Source organism: Syngnathus typhle, linkage group LG14 (assembly GCF_033458585.1).
Source record: "Syngnathus typhle isolate RoL2023-S1 ecotype Sweden linkage group LG14, RoL_Styp_1.0, whole genome shotgun sequence".
Classification (NCBI taxonomy): domain Eukaryota; kingdom Metazoa; phylum Chordata; class Actinopteri; order Syngnathiformes; family Syngnathidae; genus Syngnathus; species Syngnathus typhle.
In genome coordinates this window covers 3285754-3305782 of record NC_083751.1, presented here as the reverse complement: position 1 = coordinate 3305782, position 20029 = coordinate 3285754, and the positions used below count along the sequence as shown (strand labels likewise).

General features: G+C 43.3%; 8 protein-coding genes across 8 annotated transcripts; 3 read left to right on the top strand and 5 right to left on the bottom strand.

Annotated features, from left to right (window-relative positions):
- The first annotated feature begins 359 nt into the window (after positions 1 to 359).
- aqp12 (aquaporin 12) lies at positions 360 to 1493 on the top strand. The gene is made up of 3 exons (XM_061298434.1): positions 360 to 1057; positions 1172 to 1288; positions 1371 to 1493. Exons 1-3 carry the CDS (start codon positions 463 to 465, stop codon positions 1484 to 1486), a joined length of 828 nt encoding a protein of 275 aa, XP_061154418.1. The 5' UTR covers positions 360 to 462; the 3' UTR covers positions 1487 to 1493.
- On the bottom strand, positions 1484 to 2739 carry rpp21 (ribonuclease P 21 subunit). Its single transcript, XM_061298438.1, has 5 exons — positions 2566 to 2739; positions 2376 to 2476; positions 2136 to 2215; positions 1926 to 2066; positions 1484 to 1843 (listed from the first exon to the last, which is right to left on the bottom strand). The coding sequence occupies exons 1-5, from the start codon at positions 2620 to 2622 to the stop codon at positions 1740 to 1742; spliced, it is 483 nt and encodes a 160-aa protein (XP_061154422.1). The 5' UTR covers positions 2623 to 2739; the 3' UTR covers positions 1484 to 1739.
- Positions 2740 to 3222: 483 nt separating this feature from the next.
- Positions 3223 to 8144, bottom strand: pak2b (p21 protein (Cdc42/Rac)-activated kinase 2b). The gene is made up of 15 exons (XM_061298432.1): positions 7895 to 8144; positions 6545 to 6891; positions 6369 to 6475; positions 6135 to 6285; positions 6029 to 6060; positions 5814 to 5927; positions 5613 to 5745; positions 5357 to 5420; positions 5196 to 5244; positions 4961 to 5073; positions 4775 to 4892; positions 4604 to 4703; positions 4325 to 4521; positions 4080 to 4217; positions 3223 to 3954 (listed from the first exon to the last, which is right to left on the bottom strand). Exons 2-15 carry the CDS (start codon positions 6732 to 6734, stop codon positions 3868 to 3870), a joined length of 1593 nt encoding a protein of 530 aa, XP_061154416.1. The 5' UTR covers positions 6735 to 6891; positions 7895 to 8144; the 3' UTR covers positions 3223 to 3867.
- A 244-nt stretch (positions 8145 to 8388) lies between these two features.
- Positions 8389 to 10019, bottom strand: pigx (phosphatidylinositol glycan anchor biosynthesis, class X). The gene is made up of 6 exons (XM_061297996.1): positions 9850 to 10019; positions 9666 to 9747; positions 9460 to 9598; positions 9082 to 9295; positions 8920 to 9017; positions 8389 to 8802 (listed from the first exon to the last, which is right to left on the bottom strand). The coding sequence occupies exons 1-6, from the start codon at positions 9917 to 9919 to the stop codon at positions 8665 to 8667; spliced, it is 741 nt and encodes a 246-aa protein (XP_061153980.1). The 5' UTR covers positions 9920 to 10019; the 3' UTR covers positions 8389 to 8664.
- cep19 (centrosomal protein 19) lies at positions 9996 to 11034 on the top strand. The gene is made up of 2 exons (XM_061297998.1): positions 9996 to 10472; positions 10590 to 11034. The coding sequence occupies exons 1-2, from the start codon at positions 10343 to 10345 to the stop codon at positions 10931 to 10933; spliced, it is 474 nt and encodes a 157-aa protein (XP_061153982.1). The 5' UTR covers positions 9996 to 10342; the 3' UTR covers positions 10934 to 11034.
- ing5a (inhibitor of growth family, member 5a) lies at positions 10982 to 13482 on the bottom strand. Its single transcript, XM_061297997.1, has 8 exons — positions 13364 to 13482; positions 12818 to 12889; positions 12556 to 12722; positions 12360 to 12471; positions 12188 to 12287; positions 11967 to 12102; positions 11843 to 11904; positions 10982 to 11778 (listed from the first exon to the last, which is right to left on the bottom strand). Exons 1-8 carry the CDS (start codon positions 13398 to 13400, stop codon positions 11739 to 11741), a joined length of 726 nt encoding a protein of 241 aa, XP_061153981.1. The 5' UTR covers positions 13401 to 13482; the 3' UTR covers positions 10982 to 11738.
- Positions 13483 to 13803: 321 nt separating this feature from the next.
- plekhb2 (pleckstrin homology domain containing, family B (evectins) member 2) lies at positions 13804 to 16077 on the top strand. Its single transcript, XM_061298094.1, has 8 exons — positions 13804 to 14041; positions 14458 to 14505; positions 14567 to 14719; positions 14781 to 14883; positions 14954 to 14993; positions 15061 to 15138; positions 15233 to 15347; positions 15433 to 16077. The coding sequence occupies exons 2-8, from the start codon at positions 14469 to 14471 to the stop codon at positions 15567 to 15569; spliced, it is 663 nt and encodes a 220-aa protein (XP_061154078.1). The 5' UTR covers positions 13804 to 14041; positions 14458 to 14468; the 3' UTR covers positions 15570 to 16077.
- Positions 16078 to 16308: 231 nt separating this feature from the next.
- ankrd29 (ankyrin repeat domain 29) lies at positions 16309 to 18601 on the bottom strand. Its single transcript, XM_061298093.1, has 10 exons — positions 18471 to 18601; positions 18185 to 18295; positions 17935 to 18033; positions 17718 to 17816; positions 17545 to 17643; positions 17234 to 17332; positions 17077 to 17175; positions 16882 to 16977; positions 16716 to 16814; positions 16309 to 16639 (listed from the first exon to the last, which is right to left on the bottom strand). The coding sequence occupies exons 1-10, from the start codon at positions 18480 to 18482 to the stop codon at positions 16517 to 16519; spliced, it is 936 nt and encodes a 311-aa protein (XP_061154077.1). The 5' UTR covers positions 18483 to 18601; the 3' UTR covers positions 16309 to 16516.
- Between the last annotated feature and the right edge of the window lie 1428 nt (positions 18602 to 20029).

The window sequence follows — 20029 nt, the reverse complement described above, 5'->3', positions numbered from 1 at the left end:
CATTGTATCAGTAAATTATGATTAATCTCAAACTTTCAAATTCAGAATTGGTGTGGGTTACATCGAAGTATGTCGCGTTTTTATATACTTCTAAATTACTTCCGCCCTTACTGAAAATCACTTCCTGGTTTGAGCCCATACGTCATCTCAGTATCCAATCACAATGTAGGTTTCATGATGATCTATTTTGAGGTGATTCCGAGTATTTTTTTATCGAGCGTATCAAGAAATACAATTATTTAATATGTATAGTCATATATTTAATATGCATAAATTAAGAAAGATGTTTCACCCATTCAAATTTGCTGTTGACCAGTCTTATTGAATGTCAATGCTGTGACCTGCTTGATGACCTGACCTTGCAATGGCCCGTGTGTATTTTGGCAGGTGTCAGCAGTGTGATAAGAAGCGCGGGTCTTTCTGTGCGCCACGTTGTCAGAAGAGAGCGAACCCTCCGTGAACATGTCGGGACTCAACGCTTCTCTTGGCTACTTCCTGGCGTGCGTGGTCTTGGCGGCCTCGCTGCGGGCACCCCTGAAAAGATGGCCGCGCCTCGCCTTCCTGTCCGAGTTGTCCTCGTCGTTCATGCTGGTGGCGTGCCGGCTGGAGGTGCAAACCATCGTGGAGGTGGGCGAGTGGGCCGGGGGCTTGGGCCCGGACGTGACGGTGACCATTTTGTTCGCGGTGCTGCTGGTCCACGGTATAGTCTGCGGCGACCATTTGGGGAACCCCAGCGTGAGCATGCTCAGGTTCCTTCACCTGGACGCCACGTTGCTCTCCACCGTTCTGGCCGTGGCCTCCCACTTCCTTGGGGCCTTCCTGGCCATGCTGGCGGCCGAATACTACTGGAACCTGGAGCTGACTGACATGCACATGATCAAGAACCTGATGGGCTGGGAGTGCAGCACCTCGCTGTTGGTCTCGCCCGTGCAGGGCTTCTTCACCGAGGCGGTGTGTGCACTTCTCTTCTACCTGGCGCACCTCTTCCTCAGAGGGAGGAGCGCATTCCTCAAGGTGCCGGTCGGAGCCGTGCTCCTCACCTTCCTGTCACACATAGGTAAGCATGCGAGTGGCCTATATTTCGAAGAGTTAACAGAAATATGTTGAGAAGAACAAAATGTACATTTCATGTCCCAATTGTGATGAAACGACAATGATTTTGCGTTGGCAGCCAAAGGTTACACGTCATCTTACATCAATCCCTCGCTAGCTTACGGCCTCACTTTCAACTGTTCGGGATTCACCTTGACAGAGTATGCGCTAGTCTACTGGCTGGCCCCCATCACAGGTAAACTTTTTCTTCTTTTTGTGGAGTACCTGCCCATTTATCCTGTGTGAAATTTATAAAAGTGAATCTGCATGCTTTCCAGGAATGACCCTGGCCCTCTTCTTGTACATGGGCCACATCCCAAGGATCTTTACCAAGAACCTCCTCTATAAGACGCGTTTCCGGGTGCGGAAAAGAGGAGAAAAAGAAAAGAAATGAATGACATTTGTTTTTTAATTTTTTTACAATGTATCCTTCAAACAACAGAAGGCATCAAGAACAAAAAAAAGGCTTCAAAATTAGGGAAACTGCAAAAATGTTGCTAGTTTTAATAAAAGTCTTTTGAAAAACAAAATCATGCATTTGTTTGCCGTGTGACCATCACTTGTTCAAGTAACGTGAACTGAAATAAATAAAACGATTTTTCAGTTGATATAGAACAAAAGAGTTTGTACATTTGCATTTCGTCTTGTCATGGAGGTGTTTGCTGTGTAGCGGCAGTACTTGTACTTGTGCTGGAACAATCCACCTGACTAGATTTGGACTTTTTGGGCTGATTTTTAGATGCCCCTTGTTCTGTGGATAGGAAACAACAAAAATAGGGGTGAGACATATTTACTTACGGAAATTTGACAAATGCATGCTGGATGAGGATTACCTGGTTGTTTTTGTTGGAGTGGAGCCTGAGCCTCCGGACGGTCCTGCCACAAGCAATAATCTGGGTCGTTCAATAGCGTCTTGCTCTGCTTACAGCTGAGACATCGCAGGACCGTCACGCGCCTCTTCTTGCCTCTTTTCCCTGGCAGAGTCGCATTTATTAGTAAATAATTTTATTCCTTCAGGTGGGAAGGGTATAAATGCGGCTTACGTTGTCTGATTGTCGCAGTCAAACCTGGGATGAGCAGGGAGCAACACTTCTTGCATATTGTTCTTTTCACGGACGGATCTCTGCAGGAATAAAATTACATTAAGAAATTAAGATGGAATATAATGCAGAGTAACGCCCCCTAATATCACTTTGATTAGTGGCCATTGAGTTACTAAAGTTACAGGAAACTGTTAACCGCGCCTTCAAAATAAGATATTTTTATGCAGCTGGCTAACTTACTGTCGTAGAACAAGACGTTTTGCGATAGTCCGCTGAGTAAAACAGTAAAAACGAGCCAGTTCCACATTGGCTGGGTTTTCGGCCAAAACGGAATGTGCAGCCTGTAACCAAGATGAGATGGGAAAGAAGCTAGTTAGCGGTTAGCCATTTCAAAACGAGACCCTTTCGAGTCATAATGGTTTGCACTCACCTGGTAGAGATAATTCAGTCTTAGGTACGCTTCTTTATCCTTAACGTGCCCGGACATGACATGAAATTGCAGTGAAATAATCTAAACGAAGCTGTTAATTTCTGTTATCGTGCTGGAGCTGTTTTAATCGGTCTCTTCGGCGATAGCATACATTATCCGGGTCTTTCCTTTCAAAATAAAAGCACATAGCAAACCCGGCAATAATCACTTTTTTTTTATAATAGATGGTCGTATATTTTTTTTCCATTTGCAGACGCTTGAAAACGTTTATCTAATAAAAATAACTATTTTATATTAAAGTTGTGCATTTTAGACCTGGAAAAACTGGAGGGAAGGCATTCCAGAGGATATTTTTGTGAGAACAATTGAGTTGTTTTGTATTTTTTGAAAATGTATATATTGTGGGGAAAATCACTCAAGTCATTTCATTTTTAGACCAAAATTATTGTTGAAAAAAAAAAAAACATTTTTAGGACGGGGGGGGGTACATATTTGAGTAATTGTGTATTTTTGAGTGACCTGCTTATTGCAATTACTTATGCATGCATAGGATCTTAATACGGCCAGCTTCCATCAGTAAGCATGTATAAATTGATTAGAAACACATTTGGGGAACTAAACACCACATTGATTTAACACTATTGACAAACAACTGTACAATTTTTCCACTTTTAATATCAACAGTAGAGAGGAAAATATAAACCATGTCCATGTAAAATGAACTTGCCTGTAAGGTGCACCTCTGCTATCAAGGGACTAACATGGTACAGTAGCTCTGTCGCGTGTGAGTGTACGTGTGTGTGGTGCGTATGTGAAATCAACAAAAAGATATCGTGCTCTTGAAATGTTTCCTATAAAAGCAGTCGAATGAAAAAGAGCGAGAGACAGAGATTCAAGTATCAAAAGAACTAAAAAGACACTGACAGAGCTGAGGAAAGTAAAATTACAAAAAAGTAGTAAAAATCACAGGGGGACAAAAATCAACAATACATTAGGCAACACTTTTGCATTTTTTTTAAGGCAGTCAATTAAAAAAAACAACAACACTAGAAACTAGGACGAGGCATCATCTTCATTAAATACAAGCCCAGTCCTAACCAGAGTTTGTCAGAGACTTCATATGGACAGCGGATAGTGTGTGTGTGTGTTTGTGTGCGTGTCTTTCATGCTTGACATTTTTGGTCTTCTTCACAGTGATTTTCTTTTTTGTTAACCTTTTGTCTGGCACAAATTGTAAATCGTTGGCACGTGATGAGTGTGTGTGTGTGTGTATGCGTGGTTGTGTGTACGTGTGTCTTCTTCTTAACGATTGCCTTTCATGGCCTCCTTGGCGGCCAGGATGAGCGGTGTGAGGCTGGACAGAGGCTTGGCCAGCTTCAGGAAGGGATGCTGTGCCCGACAAAAATATACACACACACACAAATCAAATTAATTAAATTATCAAAGGTCTTTTGGGGGAGAATGAATTAAAAGTTTTTACGGTGGGCACATTTAATCGGCGATCATTAAGTCACCTGCAGGAGCTCTTTGCCTCCGCCTCGCTTCTCCACGTCCATCTCCAGGCATCGGTTGAGGAAGTCTCGGAAGACCGGCGACAGTTTCTCAGGGTTCTGCAGCTCGGGCGTCCCGTTGGTGGCGATGAGATACAAGGCCTGAGAAGACAGGCAATAGTTCAGGCCAATCGGAACACATTTGCCCAAACCCTGTTGTTGTTGTTTTGCATAACTGGCAAGACCCTGTCCAAAGTGCTTGCACTCACTCGCAGGGGGTTCTCGTTGAGGTAGGGGGGCTCGCCCTCCACCATCTCGATGGCCATGATGCCCAGCGACCAGATGTCCACTTTGGGCCCGTAGGCTTTACGGGTCACCACCTCGGGGGCCATCCAGTAGGGTGTGCCCACCATGGTGCTGCGCTTGCTCTGCTCCGGAGTGATCTGGGCGCAGAAGCCGAAGTCGGCTGGCGAGGGAGGGCAACGCCATACGTTTACTTGATGTTTTTTTTTGTAGTATAAAATCCACGGGAATATTTCACAACTCACTGAGCTTGACGGAGCCGTCCATGCCGAGCAGCACGTTGTCACTTTTGATGTCTCTGTGGATGACTTGGTTGGCGTGCAGGAAGTCCAACGCTTGTAAACACTGCAGAGAGTAAGGTGGCACGTTAGTATTTATATTGTTTTTTCTTCTCGCCATTCACTGCGTGGGCACACCTCTCTGCAGACAGCGGCTATCTGCGCTTCATCCATGCACGTCTCCGTGACCACGTCGGTGAGCGAGCCGCCCGCCAGGTACTCCATCACCACAAATAGCTCCTCCCCCATCAGGAAACTAAAACATACAGACGCAGTGTCTCACATGACATGCTCTTTTTTTCCCCACCCATATCCCGGCGTCACCTGTCGAGGAAGTTGACGATGTTTGGGTTCTTGAGCTCCTTCATCACCAGGATCTCGTTGATGATCAGCTCCTTCTTGGGCTGCTTCTGGAGGTTGATCTGCTTAATAGCCACCTATACACAAGGGTACAAGACAAACACTTTACCACATGGTTGCAGAATACTTGTGTCATCATCACTGGCTTTATGATTTGAAATGACAGTCGGGGAGAAGATGCGTTACGTCTTCCTCTCACCTCTTGTCCTGTGGCGACGTCGATGGCAGTGAAGACTGTTCCAGAAGCTCTGTAAGAAAGGTCACGAGAGTACATTCAATACAATGTCATGAAGACGGTTAAAAAAAAGTTGGATTCAACCTTAAAAACTGGTCAGAAAAAAAAAACTAAAAATGACTCACCCCTGACCAATCTTCTCATATCTGGTGTATTTCTTCTTAGGGTCACCAATGCTGACAATAGTTCCTATTTGGCAGAGGGGAGTGAATAAAAACAGGTATTTTAAATTTACACTTTTAATGATTGTCACCTTGGGTTTATTAAATCTCATGCTACGGAAGTATTATGGTATAGTGGAAAAAAAAATTAACAGGTGGGTGGTCCATAATATATGCATGGTGCGAAGCAATTGTTGGAAATTGAACGAATGAAATTTACTCAGTTTGTCCATGATCTCCTCATCTGACATTTTGCCCTTCTTCTTCTGTCTGTCGGCAGCCTTGGATGCCAAGTCGCCGTCCGTGCTCAAGCCGGGGGTGGGGAGGGGCTCGATGACGGAGCGCGTGTACACCTGGCCGCACCGGAAATCGCTGTCATTTTGCAGTCCAACGTAACAAAACGTCGTCGTCGTCATCTTACGCTCTTGGTGTGTTCCGGTCTGGGGGCCACAACGGGAGGCGGGGCTTCGTCGTCATCGTCGTCGTCAATGTCTTTGATAGTCGGAGATGTTGGCTCTGCGCCTTTTTTGACTGGCTGGATTCGAGAAAAAGGAAGAGACCAAGGACATAAATGCCCATAAAAGCATGAGCATGATTTATTTATTTTTTGGTCTCTCAGCATCTCGATATACTTACGGACTGTGGCCCTGGAGTGAATGCTTCTTTTTCTGTGAAGGAACAAGAAGAACATGGCTTCACAAGTTCTTGCTAGCCGTTTCCTCGCTCGTCTTAAGAGACTCACCAGAAGACGAGAAGCTGAGGTACTTCTGGCGCCCGTTGCCCGTGGAGTCGTAGAACTTGAGGACGTCTAGCACGGCCTGCGGGTTCTTTTTCTGCTCCGACTTGGTGATGTTTGAGGTCTGCAGAAGCCGGGCCCACTGCTCCGGCATACCCTGACAGATACAGCAAAGAAAAATATGAACTCTAAACGCTATGACTGGCATTAGTGTAGGTTCGTGAAAAGGTTCCCACTCACAGTGAACTCCCCCGTGACAGCATCGAAGCCCACATGAATAGTGTGCTCAAAATCGGAAGGCGGTGATATCTCCGGTCGCTCTTTGTCTCGATCTTTCTTTCTCCCGCCTGCAAGTGACAAACATTTTTAATAACTAACCCAAGGGGGCTTTTCTTTTCCACTGTACTCTCGCTCACCTTTCTCGGCGCCGGAAAAAATTGAGATGATCTTGCTGCGTGGCTTTCTCTCCTCAGGCACCGAGGGCAGCGGCTTGGAGCTGTGGTTCGCCGACAGTGAGTCTTTGCTGGAGCTAGTGCTGAAGATGGTGCTGCTCATGCGGACCGGCGGGGCGGGGGGCTTGTCCTCGGGGTCGGCGTTGTCGCACATCGTTCAGGTTGGAGTTTGTTTGGGTTGTTTTCGCAGGAGAGGGGGCGAGGACGGATGGGGCGGCAAGCGAAGAGGGAGGATCACATCAGCATGAAGCACACGTGTGCTCATGCAGCACCGCAGGATGTGCAGCCAGGAGAGGAAGGAAGAACTATACCTAGGAAATAAAACACAATCAAATAATGGTTCCACACAGGATATTTGTAGCCAAACAAATAACCCAGATTTGTCTATACAAAATTTTTAGCATTAAAGCACATTGTGGAAAAACTACCATGGACATTATCAGGGGTGGCAAAAGTACTTATACTTTGGTACTTCATTAATAAAATGGGAAAACCAAAAGTGTTTATTGGTGAAACCTAAAACAAATAAACAAATTAAATATCTCACACGTCACTGTGTAATATTCAAATTGAACTATACAAGTTTTAATGGCTGAAAATATGTCAGGTTTAAAACAACATTGACAGTGATAACACAGGCACCAGTTATGTCAACAGCTATCAAGACTCACAACACAAAAACGTTTTTTTTTTTTTTTTTGCTTTACAAACAATAGTTGTTGTATTCAAGTTGTGTGTACCCATTGCATTTTGTGCATATTAATCATTGTTTATAAAAATACCAGGAAGCAAAACTGCGGAGAATAGAATAACAATGAGGTTCGCTAACATACATCCAAATTAAATTATCTCTTTGTGTAACTACGTAATAAGAACTTTTTTCTCCGTAGGTCTATTTTACCAAAAGTAAAGTACTTTAAAGGCCAACAGCGGCGGCTAGCGGGATAACGTTAGCATCCGCTACTTATATTAGCCAACAAGTGGAGCGACTCCAGGCTATAATTCGCCTTTTGCCTTGGAGCTAGCACGCCTGTTAGCTCAAAGCTAACCACCGCTATGGTTCACGATGGCGCTCGCGCGAAGCTAACGTTAGCTTTGATAGCGCAATTTAGCGGACGAGCTAACGTTAGCGTCTCAACTCATTGGCCGACAGTTAGCCCGCAGCTAACGATAACTCCTCCATGACAACTCGCTTATAATAAAGTGGTGACTTAAAAGGAAAATAAATGCCTTTGTTAGGTAGAGGGAATCAAATCAATAAAAAAAGGCCGGCCGAGCATCCAGCTTTAAGCCGCTTTCTCGTCACTTTCTCACCGGGCAGTTAAATGTGAACAGAACTCCTCGACTCCCTGCGGTCTGTCCTTCCTCTGTGCTTTAAAAAAGGTTCTTAAATCCCAAAAAAGTGCAGTACTTCTTCCGAAACTCGTCCATAAATAAGACCAGGTGTAAAACAGGTGACAACAATGTGCAGTGCAACTTTTTAACCCCCTTCTGTCTTTTTGGGGCCCTTCGATGATAATTCCGCTATGTCGAGAAGGGGGAAGCGGAACTAGCGACTTGTGATGGGCCGTGGTGGGAAGTAACGGAGTATACCACGACATAATAAAGTATACTTCGTTACTATCGATTTTTAAGGTCCTTCTTTCCGCAGTATTTAATTTTCTGTCGGCTATTATTATGTTGTCTCCCTCCATCTAAAAACAGATGGATATGTTCCAGCCACCATGAAAACAATCAGAGAAATAAAATATTGTGTAAAGTGTAATTATAGTGTATTGTTGAATTTGTGTGACGGATATTAACAGCTGTAATCTCAACTCAAGTTTATTCATAAAGCACTTCCAAAACATACACTAGCGTATACAAAGTGGAGTGAAAATTAGAGATACAAAAACACTTAAGAATATTCCACATAAAATGCTATATGTATATTTAAGAAAAAAAATAATATATATATATAATAACTAGAATGAAGTAAAAAAAAAAAAAAAAAAAAAAAAGACAAAATTATGACTGTTGCCATTGTTCTTAGACACTGTAAAGCAGGAATAATCTGGTAAACAGACAGCAAGCACCATGAGGTTTTAAACTATCCGATACTTCCACGTGTATTTGGAAAGCGCCAAACAGCAGATCATGGTGACGGCCAGCGTCAGGCCGCAGACAGGCGTCACCAGAGAACCGTCGCCCACTGGTAAATGCAAGGTCTTGTCGCGAGGGCTCTGCGGGAAGACAGCCCAAAAGAACCATGGGAATTTAACACCTAGGATCATGCTTTCCAGCTTCATCATATTTCCCAAATAATATTACAATTGTCATGACGTCTGAAAGCAAATCACCTGCTGATGTTGCACTTGAAACCACAGACACATGCTTGAATTGTCAGCGTTGCAAGGTGCTTCCGTCGCTGTGTGAGGCTCCAAATCAGCCAGTGAACCTTGGAGAGAAAAGCACGTCAAAAGACGAACATTTGCTTTTTCTGAGTAAATCCAACTACTTACATTTCTCCATGCGCAAAAGCAGCTTTGGGAGTTCTATGACGACTGATGAAAATGTTTCCCCGGTAAAAGAGGGTTGGTGATAGCGGCCGTGAATAGGGATGCTAACTTTGAGCACGCTGGGCGTTTGCTCACTGAAGGCGGGATAAACGTAGGTGACGAATCCCAGAGTTTTGTGTGCAGGCATCTCCAGGTCAATGGTGGAATCTACTAATATCTGACAAAGATAAATACATAAGCAATTACTACCACAATGCATTAAAAGTACAATTACATGTGCAATGTAGAGCAAAATAATAATTTTGCAACATTCCTGTAAAATGTACTGCATCCTTATAATTATTGGTTTAATTTTTATTATTGCATTATATTAATCTTTACCTGCCAATCAACTGCATCTCCGAGTAAAGCAAGCTGGTAAGGGTCCACATAGACCCCACTGGGCCACGCGTGAAGCAGCAAAACTCGGACGTCCTCGAACGCACCACCAGGCTGGAGTTCAATAGTCGTTTCTGCCTCCCTAAAAGAAAACACGTTTGTATCCTCCATTTTTTTGTTAAAATTCTAAGCCTAATTCGAAGATATACCTGTGAAAACCCTTGTTCTTGATCTCTAATGAAACTGTAGTTGACTGGAGCCACTGTTTTAGAGCAGCACAGCTGTTCTCGCCTACAGAAATAATCAAAGTTGGCTTCAAACAGTGGAAATATTTATGGGCATTTTTAAGGTTTACTATGAGGTCTGAAAATAGCAGATATGAGGACATCTTACCCATCACAGTCAAATGACGACATGTTAATAAAATGGTTAAGACAGAGTGATAAAAAAATGTAAAATGCATCACATACTTCTAGGGAATACTCGTATATTGTTAGCGATAAACGTAAAAGAATGCCTTTTAATCTGTTTACGGAAGTGCAAATCGAAGGACCCTTTTTAACGTTAGGGCGGCCGTAGTAATGCCTAACACAAATAAGTATATAATAAAACCATTAGTCAAAACAACATTGTGTCAAAAGAGTTGTTTGTGAAATTAACATTTTAAACATACTTACAACTTTATGATTACAACAAAACATATTCCCATTCGTCATTATTTGTTAGATTAAAATCAGGAACGATATGACCGGAAAGAGAGTAGGGTCCTAATCCGACTGGTTGCTAGGCTACAGGGTAGGCTCGATACGAAATAATTTAGTTACATACTGCGAATGCAAAGCTTGTTTTGTTTGTTTTGATGTATTTGTAGAAACAGTGAGTAAACATGCGTTTCGAGGCGAAGCGTTGCGGAGTATGCTTCAACCCACCTTCCATCGTGTTGATTTATAAAAATACAGAGACTAACAAAGTGAGAAAACGAGTCATTCCCGTGCGAAACTTTTCACAGTATTCTGGTATGTTCCAATATTTATTAATCTGTATTAAATTTCTCCCGAATTTTTTTATTCTTTTTAATAATAGTTTATGTCAAAACATTTCAGATTTTTTTCTTTTTTTTTTACTCATTGCAGATTACAGCCTGGCTGCCGAAAGGCTGAAAAACCACCCCCGGCACAAGGACTACCTGGAGAGGGTCTCCCAGACCCAGTTGGAGAGGCTGCACATTATCCTGCGCGACCACCTTCAGGGCATCAGTTTGGAGCGCAGCCTAGCCTCGCTGCAGGTGGACCCAGCTGAGGACCTCAACAAGCTGGACGACGATGCACTGGCTCGCAAGAAGAGACACATGGACGAGCTGTTTGAAAAGAACCGAACGCAAAGAGAGGACCCCGAATTTGTGTATGACCTGGAGGTGGATTTTGGCAAGGCGGACGATGAGAAATGTAGCTGGGATGAAGAATCTAACGGATTTTAATATTTGATCATTATGATTTTAATGCATTTACACAATGACAGACAACAGTTGATTAATAGAGGATATTTATTTGATATATAAAATATTGAATATACAAAATACATTGCCTTTGGCTCTTTATCTGTGGCTTACATGACTTGCGTTCACATTCAACCATGAGAGAAGACACTTAAGGCTGATTAAACAATTTGTTAGTGGACAAAACCCTCACAAAAAAATGACAAACTAACATCTGATATAGTATATTTCCCCCATATAATCTGAGGTTTGAAATTAAATTTAAGTATAAACTTTGCATTGTCAAAAGGGAAACATTTTGTCAAAAGTGCTTTTGATACCACCAGTACCACAATACATTCAACAAGGTCACATTTTGATTCATTTATTTGTTTTCGTGGAACAAAAATAATCAGACTAGGAACCTCATGTTTAGGGGTTTGGTTTGAGGAGATCTGATTTTGTTTAGACATCTGTGCTGGAGGTAGTAGGTCAACGAAATATCGGACGCTCTCTGACACAAATCTCAGTGAGGTTGTTAAAAAAAAAAAGAAAGCTTAATTTCTCAGCAGGCTTTTATAAAAAAATAACTCATAAATTCAAGTATCCTAAAATATATTACAAGCCAAGTAGACTGTCTTATAATGGGTGAGAAAAGTGAGCGTGAAGCTGTTAAAGTTAATACTTGTCTGGAATCACATCACTTCCAAAATCCGCAATCGGTCTTATTAAGCAAGCTTGTACGACGAGGAGCGAAAATATATATTTCTGTATATAAACACACTATTTTACTACCGCAATATTCTTCTTATTTTTTCTTCTTGTCTTGAGTGCATCGTGGACAAAACCTGAGAGAGAAACAATGGTTTGAAATTGCAATGAATGGGGTGACCCCGATTAGCGCTTGCTCACCATTTTCCTTTTGGCTTTGTGGCGAGGTCGACGCAGGCAAAGTGAAACCACTCGATGGGACACTGGAAACAAAGTTCGCGATCATTTCATCAGAAAGCCGAATCGCTCAAACGCGAGAGCTTACGTCTGGGTTGTCGCAGCCGATCATCTCCCCGTACGACACCTGGTGACACAGACAGTAGGTGGGCTCGTTGGGGTCCACCGGCATGTCCAGCACGTCAGACGGCTGCATGGGCAGGAGGGCGTCGGTCAAGTCCGGGCTGCGAGTCAGACATTTTGTGTTATCGGGAAAAAAAGTTTCACAGGTGACGAAAACCATACTATGAGGAAAATACATTAACAGACCTGTTTTTTATCTTTTTCTTTTTCGGAGAATCTTCATCAGAACCTTTCCTTGCACGTCCCCGAGAGCTGCGCTTCTCTCTGAGGCTGCGGGACTCTGCTTCTGTTGGCGGAAAAAAAAATCATTAAGTGTGATTTTGGTCCAAAAAGGAGGCTCGCCTTCAACTATACTGACTTTTCAATACTCGTCCATCTGCGCTTTCATAGCCGCTCACTTCCAGCTTCTCCTTCAGCTCGTTCTCAAAACGCGCCAGGTCGGCGTCCAGCCGCCGTATGTGTTTGTCCACCTGTGTCAACAAAGCGTACTCAAGGATTTGTGCCTGTGTGCTTGGTTTTGTATCAGTGCTTATTCATCAGTGTTTGGGACCAACCATCTCGTAGGTCTGCATGGCTAGCTGCACTTTGTCGTCGCTGAACTCTTTGCACTTGCTGTAGGCGCTTTGGATCTTCTGCAGGTGCTCCACCCGTTGTTCTGACGCCAGGTTTTTCACCTTGGCTATGTACTCTTCGGCCAGCGTGTCGATCTCGACCTTCTTTTCTGAGGAGACGCCATATTTGAGTGTTAACAAGATGACAACAGTCATGGAAACTTGACATGGAGCACCAAAACAGACGTGTGATTTTTATAATCACCTTCCGTCCTGTTGTCCAGGTCTCGCATCAGTGTGAAGTTTCTCTGCAGCTCACATGGAAGGTTTTCAATGCCTAAAAACAGATGACAGCGTAACCCTTATTAACATCTGTTACATTTTATTGAGTCACATGGCTTTAGAATACACATATTAATCGTAGACTAGCATAGATCTAGCCTTAATAGGTCTGCCCGGGGCGTAAATAGTTACAGAAAAAGGCGGCTGCCAGAACCAACAGGTTGCAAAAGCATGCTGTGTATCTATTTAATATAGGTAATTCAACAGACATCACATTTTATACGAGCCCCATGTCCAGATAGGCACTTGAAATGCGTCACTGACAATTTTACAACGCCGTCATCTTAATTCATATGTTATTAACTTAAACAGGAGGTAGGCGAGAATGCTACGTGCTAAAGTAGCTCGCGAGCTGACAGCGACTTGCTGTCACTTTGCAACCCAAGACTAGAATAAGGCCTAACGTTAACTTTAAATAAGCGCAAAGCAGGCAAAGTACTCGCATTTAATGTCCGTAACAGATACTCACTGTCTAAATAATGTTCCAAATATATTGCCGTCGCCATTTCGGATTAGTTGCGTGAACGTGAAGCGCCTGCATGTGACGTCACGTCGTTAGTGCTGCCAAATTGTGGGCAGGCATTTTTTTTTGCGTGAAGTTTGTTTTGTTACACAAGGTCGACCGCCGGTGGGTGGCTAGCGGAACAGTAACGGGTGTATAAGTACGATATAATAGAACTTTACCTGCTTGTTCTTCACATATGCAGTGAAATATAAGTGGTACTATTGTATATTAAACCAATAAATATTTGTCATCGCATTGAGCATGCAATATACTGTATTACCCATACATACAGAACATACCAAGACGATGGCTTCGATGTGACTGCTTCATGAAACAAGTAACGAAAAACAAACACACCCTTCTTTTTGCTAGCACTTTCCAATCGTGTGTCATCTGACAGATTACATCATCGAGCATAAATACTTCCTGTTAAGAATTTTCAACTCGTATCAAGCCACCATACTCGGTCACACGACTGTTTTAAAACTCTCGCTTGAAGGTTTAATGCAATTTTTTTAAGTAACGTTCCTTCCCGTTCCAAGCCAGGAGGAGAGTCTATTTTATTATTTTCTTCAAGACCTATTACTTCGGCGTTTACGTTGGAAGTTGAAGCCTATCTTTCCCACAACGATCACAAACCAGGCAAGTGCGACTTATTTTGTCAAATTATGAACATTATGGACGTGTTTTGTGCTCATTGTGTGAAGTACTGGCGTTTTACACTCGTTTATATCAAGTAGCAGAACAAATCGAAATCAGGACATGTTGTGGAAGGCTGCAGCGGTCACAATGTTTGTTTGGGCACACCACACCCTTCGTCACGCCGACACTCGTAGCCTTTCCCAACATTAAAAAAAAACCCCACCAACATCAGGAAAAACATCGATCGCACGCTACCAAATAAATATATAAAAATAAAAAATAAAAACAGGTTGATTGCCATCTAGTGGAAAAGCTTGTAATTGCTCTGTATGCCCCTAACGAATATGTTATTTGTAGGATATAATTTTTGTTCTAATTAAGTAAAAATTGACAGTCTATCTGATCGGTGTGTTTAGGTGCTTCCAACATGGCTATGGTGAAGAGTGGCTGGCTCCACAGGCAAAGTAAGGCACATCATTTCCACAGCCGTCGTACTTCCCTCCAATGTTCTGACCTCCTCGACAGGTACCATACTGCGACGCTGGAAGAAGAACTGGTTCGACCTGTGGTCCGACGGACGGCTAGTCTTCTACAACGACCAGCAACGGCGGGACCTGGAGGACGACATCCACATGAGGGTGGACTGCATCAACATTCGCGGTCCCGCCGCGTGTCAAGGTAACGTTTTATTGAATTCCACGGTTGAAGTTTTTGGTTGGTGACACCTTTTCTGTCGCAGAGTTGAACCCTCCGGACGGCAAGACTCGCGACGCGTTGCTCCAGATTGTGTGCAGGGACGGAAGGGTTATCAGCCTGTGTGGAGACAGCGCAGATGATGCCCTGTAAAACCCCTTTTAATAATCTCATTGTCCTTCATTGTGGTTGCAAAATGGTCTTTGTTCTTCATTACAGGGCATGGGCTATGGCACTAGAGGATTCCAGAATTAACACGGTAAGCTGTAGTTAGGGTAGTTGCACAATTCAAAGTATTTATGTCTTCTTTTATTTGACATTTTCAGATGGTCACTGCTTCTCAGGTGGGCTTCACGCCAAATTTGATGGCCTCTGCTCCGCCACCATATGATCCCTCACCCCAGGTAAAATTGAAGTTATAAAAATTATTATATTATCCACCAGGTCTTGAGAGAACTTTCATGGGCCCTTTTTTTTTTTTTTTTTTGCCCTAATCAGTTCTACACTCAAGGCCCATACGGAGATTATGTCGCAGCTTCTCCTCAAACGACTCAGATCGTATACGCCGCTGACGGGCAGTCCTACGCCGTTGCCTACCCTTACCAGTACCAAGGTAAGATTAGTAAAGTTGAACCGCTAAAATGGATCACTGTGTGTGATCATCTTGAGCCGGCGCTTGCTCTTCTCTTCCCTGGTAGGTGACTACGGCGCGCCCGGCGTCAACCACGTGGTGATTGAGGAGCGCCACCGCGACAACGGTGACGGCATGGCCATGGGGGTGCTGGCAGGAGCGGCCACGGGTCTGGCGCTGGGCTCGCTCTTCACTGTCTTCTAAGTAGTTTGCATGTCTGTGTTCTACTAGAGCCGATATGTTTTCCTCTCTGTGTAGGAAGCCTTGTCCTAAAATCTTAAATCCAGCACTTTCTCCAATGCAGCGCTATGTGAAGCTTGACATGAACCAACGTAGATTTTCGAAGGTTAAAAATGGCTAACTTTGTTTTTACGCATTACACTGTACTTTTGAGCTTAAAAGCCATATCATTGTTTTGTGTTTTGTTCACTATATTGATAATGTTTTATTTTTATATGTTCAAATTCTTGGAATTTTTAGTTACACCAGCTACACTCCCGATTTGCATTTCAAACAGAAAAGTTCCCAAGTGGGCTGCTCTGTGAGGTCAAGAACTTCATTTCAACAAGTCTTTTTTTTTTTTTAAGTGAAGGATGTTATTTACAAGCAAAGTTGTGAAGCTAAATGTGCTAATATATTATGAATGTCCCTGCTAAATCCCTGACTGTTCATCCAAGAGATGTATTTTAACAATTAAATGTATTCATAATGACATGTGTGTTTATCTCATGTTTGTTCACAAAATACCTCTTAAGGTTGTTTAATGCCTTTTGGATTTAATTCTTTGCATTCACATCAACTCCATACTTTAATGCACATATTAAACTGGCAAAGAAACATTAAAAATGTCACTCTTGTGATGGTGATTTGCATATCTTGTGGGCTGGGGTGTTATTTGTGCTATTTAATATCATTCACTCATGACATCACACAATGGTGCCTTGAGACAAAAGTTTTATTGCTGCATGGAAGCGTAACAACACAGCCATATCGATGCTAATTATTCTAGCATTAGCCTTAAGCTAAGTGGTTGCTTTGAATACGTAATGTGTAACTCTCCATATTATGACTAGTTTGACAGTAAACCTTTACTAATTAAAACAAACTCTGAGGTCATTCATATCTCAAGGCACCAATACCAATGTTTGATTTTAGTGCAAGCAGATGCTGAGACAGGAACAATGATTGTCATCTGCCATCGCACTCAAGACTTTAGGACGCAGAACTCTCAAAATGCGTTGACTTTTGGCAATGTCGGCCGGGAGCTGGTCGTTCTGTAAAACACAGGTGAGAAGAAGAGGAAGTGAAGGCGACGTCACTTCCTGTCTTTGGCGCTTTTCAGCTCTCGACCTGGTTGGCAAGCGAGGGGTCGGCGTTTGCGCTGAGGAGGAGCTGAACGCTCTGGATGTTCCCGCTTGCGACGGCAGCGTGGAGGGCCGTCGAGCCATTCTGTGGACAACGGGAGTTTGCGTGATATTGCGCAATATAATAATTGTCAACCAGATTGTTGGTCTACCTTGAGGAGGCCGAGTGAAGGAGAGAACTTGAGGAGCTCTTCAACGACGCTACTGTGTCCCTTCATAGCCGCTTTAAATAACGCCGTGGAGCCATCCTTGTGACAAAAAGATATTAAAAATATGCCAAATATAATCAGAAGTCACAACTATTGCGGAAAACTGCTTCTGATTGGTCATAATCAAGCCTGACTGACTTCTCTGTAGGCGTCTCGATCCGCCCCGCGCAAGAGGAGCACTCGGACTGCGTCATTGTGCCCCATCTGAGCTGCCATCCACAGGGGGGCAGTGCCATCCTGTAAGACAAAATTATTATAAATGAGAGTAAAAATGAGATGGAGAAGGCATCCGGACCTCTCTTGGTTGGTTCACTTTGGCGCCGGACGCTAGCAGCTGACGGATAATGGGCACGTGACCGCCCTGTGAAGCCAGGAAAAGAGGCGTGGCACCATCCTATGGCAAAGAAATAAAGGAATCGAAAAGAAGAAGAGCTCAGTCCTAAATAGGCAGACTAGGCAATGGATATATGTACAGATATTTATATACTATAAGACTACTCGCAGGCATATATTCTTTATCCTCTGCAAAAAATGACTTGCTCTTGGTGGCCAATGTGCGCACACTACAAAAAGCACCATTTTAAGATTCCAGAGAGAGCTGCTCACGTTCAGCTGGTCGTGAATGTTGGCACCGTTTTTCAGCAGCGTCTCCACCACGTTGGCGTGTCCATGCTGGGAAGCTGCGGTAAGAGCAGTGCCTCCTTCCTGCCACGAGACAAAATGTCAACCAACTACAGATCTAGTGATCATGTGATCAAGAAACTTTTACAAAAGTACACCTTGGTGTGGAATTCTGTGGAGGCACCAAATTCAAAGAGGAGCTTGACGATGTCATTGTGACCTTGCTGGGAAGCGAAGAACAGAGCGGTAGAACCTGTCTGTGGAGAACCATAAAAACAATCCAAATGAATATGAAAGAAGACCTACTATACAGAATCTGCATGGTCCAGTCGTGAAATTGCACAACCATGTCAATCTTTGGTATTCTCATGATACCTCTCTCTGATAATTGATGTCAGCTCCTTGCATGATGAGATCTTTGACGCACTCTCTGTGGCCGCCGTAGGAGGCCACCATCAGCGCCGTTGTTCCGCACTGAATGGAAAGCATCAATATGACTTATCTTCCCAAATGAGAGCCACTCAAATAGATCAAAATTGTATTTGTACACAGCAAAGGGAACCTTTATACCCCCAAATGCACATTTGCCCATATTTCCTATTTCATGCATGATTATAGCTCCTACTTTGTCCCTGCAGTCTGCATCCACTCGTCCACTGTTAAGCAGCAGCTGGAGAAGAGCCACGTTCCCCTTGTGGGCAGCCCAGAACACGGCATTGGCCAGCGGTGTGTCCTTCTTGAGGAGACACAAAAACAAGCCTGCTTAGATAAAAACAAACAAAATAAAAACATGCACACATGCGATGGGCTCTGCATCATCACATGCAAACAGCCAATCGCATTGGCCATGATGGAGGAAAACATGGTGTTATGGGAGGGAACATATTATGCGCATTGCTTATTTATTTTACCTTGAAAGACATCCTGCAGTTTTTACGCTGTCATGTTTCTTCCTTCTGGTTCATTCTGAGCTGTGAAGTGTTCGAATCCGCACAAGCACAGCGGGGATGCGGCAGCAGGTATGCCAAGAAGTAGCTTCATCCGCAGTGCTGCTTACAAACACTGAGATAAACCTTCCGAGCCACTAGGGGGCGCTGCTGATACACGTAGGCTAAAAAAGTAAAAGCCTTGCTAACCTTTTGCGCGGGTTTGTCAGCTCAAGGTCAAACTTCTGAACACAAGTTTAATCCTTGAATTATTCTGTACATATTTCGACTAAACTAGGTCAAAACGACACCGAACATTGCAATTTATCCCCAACAAAGATGCTCCATGAAGGAAGAAGCCATTTTCAAGGTACAATTTTCATGGATAAAACACCTGTTTTTCATTTTTCCAGTTAGCTTCTTGTTAGAGAACAGCAAGTTGTGGAGAATACTAAAACAGAAATGTTGCCATTCAAAAAGTTTAGAGTGGGTCAAATTGAATTCACCTCCAAAGGTTAAAGTGCATTTTGGGTTAATCCTTCAATTTCACCCGAGACGGGAGGCTAATATTCTGAACTTTTGTGAGAAGAGTAGATGGGTTTCATTGATTTTTACGGTGTATAATTTTGTAACAGTTTTAATGTGTGCGGCTTTGCGTTTCAGACTCTGATGAGCTGGTCATCACCGACTGGGAGATGTGGAAGAGCAGCCATGGCGTGTCCTAAAATGACACCATGAAACCACACGCGCGGCTCACCTCCGGTTACTGTGACCCTCACAAGTGGATCATCTGGGAGCAGAACAAGCGTATGATTGAGGAGAATAATCACGGTTTTCCTACAGGGAGGAGGCCCGGTTCGCCGTGGCCATGAATAAGTTTGGCGAGTCGATTATGAAGACAAGTGGATGGTGAGCACTTTAGTTCTGTGTATCTGAGCGAGTGCGGTGACCTTTCTTTGCCCTCTGTGAAGCTCTAAAGCAAAAAGACAGGCCCCACAGAGTTCTTCACCAAACATTTTGTCCAGCAAACCTCCTTACTCACTTCCCCGGTCCTCCCCTGTCCTTTCCTTTCCCATGTCCTCCCTCTTATTGATTATTAGTTGTCGCATCCATCCCAAATTGGTTGTCATTTCGTTCAGAGGTAAGATGTTGTAATGTTCTTATTGTCATATATATCATGAACATTCAGTTACTGCTCTGCTGTGGTTTCATTTTCTTATTTCCTGTGTCACCTCTGTTCTCTCCGTCTGCCCCTCCAATCTCTTTCTGTTTGGCAGCACTATCAATAAACATCATAGTATGAATAACCACAGAGGGCGCAATTGAAAATCGCCTTGCACAGCTAAACTGTAAGTTAAAAAAAAAAAAAAAAAGCAGAGTCAGGGACACCATTTTGTATGACAATGCCGAAGAAAAGAACAGGTAAAAAAACAAAAAAAATATTTTATTATTATATTTGGGACTCTTTAATTAAAAAAAAAAAAAAGCAGGGTCTTCCCCCAACTTTTTTCTTTTTCTTTTTACAGTGCAATTACCACATGCAC

Bases quoted from the DNA above. Each gene is read 5' to 3' on its own strand.
- aqp12 (XM_061298434.1), top strand. From the start codon at position 463: ATGTCGGGACTCAACGCTTCTCTTGGCTACTTCCTGGCGTGCGTGGTC. The intron at 1,058-1,171 runs GTAAGCATGCGA...TTGCGTTGGCAG, and splicing joins CACCTTCCTGTCACACATAG to CCAAAGGTTACACGTCATCT. The intron at 1,289-1,370 runs GTAAACTTTTTC...CATGCTTTCCAG, and splicing joins CTGGCTGGCCCCCATCACAG to GAATGACCCTGGCCCTCTTC.
- rpp21 (XM_061298438.1), bottom strand. From the start codon at position 2,622: ATGTCCGGGCACGTTAAGGATAAAGAAGCGTACCTAAGACTGAATTAT. The intron at 2,477-2,565 runs GTGAGTGCAAAC...TCTTGGTTACAG, and splicing joins GACTGAATTATCTCTACCAG to GCTGCACATTCCGTTTTGGC. The intron at 2,067-2,135 runs GTAAGCCGCATT...CGACTCTGCCAG, and splicing joins GACTGCGACAATCAGACAAC to GGAAAAGAGGCAAGAAGAGG.
- pak2b (XM_061298432.1), bottom strand. From the start codon at position 6,734: ATGTGCGACAACGCCGACCCCGAGGACAAGCCCCCCGCCCCGCCGGTC. The intron at 6,476-6,544 runs GTGAGCGAGAGT...TGTCACTTGCAG, and splicing joins TTTTTCCGGCGCCGAGAAAG to GCGGGAGAAAGAAAGATCGA. The intron at 3,955-4,079 runs GTGACTTAATGA...TGTCGGGCACAG, and splicing joins GAGGCAAAGAGCTCCTGCAG to CATCCCTTCCTGAAGCTGGC.
- pigx (XM_061297996.1), bottom strand. From the start codon at position 9,919: ATGCATTTTACATTTTTTTATCACTCTGTCTTAACCATTTTATTAACA. The intron at 9,599-9,665 runs GTATATCTTCGA...GTTTTCTTTTAG, and splicing joins AAGAACAAGGGTTTTCACAG to GGAGGCAGAAACGACTATTG. The intron at 8,803-8,919 runs GTGATTTGCTTT...GTCTTCCCGCAG, and splicing joins TTCAAGTGCAACATCAGCAG to AGCCCTCGCGACAAGACCTT.
- cep19 (XM_061297998.1), top strand. From the start codon at position 10,343: ATGCGTTTCGAGGCGAAGCGTTGCGGAGTATGCTTCAACCCACCTTCC. The intron at 10,473-10,589 runs GTATGTTCCAAT...TACTCATTGCAG, and splicing joins AAACTTTTCACAGTATTCTG to ATTACAGCCTGGCTGCCGAA.
- ing5a (XM_061297997.1), bottom strand. From the start codon at position 13,400: ATGGCGACGGCAATATATTTGGAACATTATTTAGACA. The intron at 12,288-12,359 runs GTCAGTATAGTT...TTCCGCCAACAG, and splicing joins AGATGGACGAGTATTGAAAA to AAGCAGAGTCCCGCAGCCTC. The intron at 12,103-12,187 runs GTCTGTTAATGT...TCTGACTCGCAG, and splicing joins AAGAAAAAGATAAAAAACAG to CCCGGACTTGACCGACGCCC.
- plekhb2 (XM_061298094.1), top strand. From the start codon at position 14,469: ATGGCTATGGTGAAGAGTGGCTGGCTCCACAGGCAAA. The intron at 14,720-14,780 runs GTAACGTTTTAT...TTTCTGTCGCAG, and splicing joins CGGTCCCGCCGCGTGTCAAG to AGTTGAACCCTCCGGACGGC. The intron at 14,994-15,060 runs GTAAGCTGTAGT...TGACATTTTCAG, and splicing joins AGGATTCCAGAATTAACACG to ATGGTCACTGCTTCTCAGGT.
- ankrd29 (XM_061298093.1), bottom strand. The intron at 18,034-18,184 runs GTAGGAGCTATA...CTTTCCATTCAG, and splicing joins ATGCAGACTGCAGGGACAAA to TGCGGAACAACGGCGCTGAT. The intron at 16,815-16,881 runs GTAGACCAACAA...CGTTGTCCACAG, and splicing joins CTTCACTCGGCCTCCTCAAG to AATGGCTCGACGGCCCTCCA.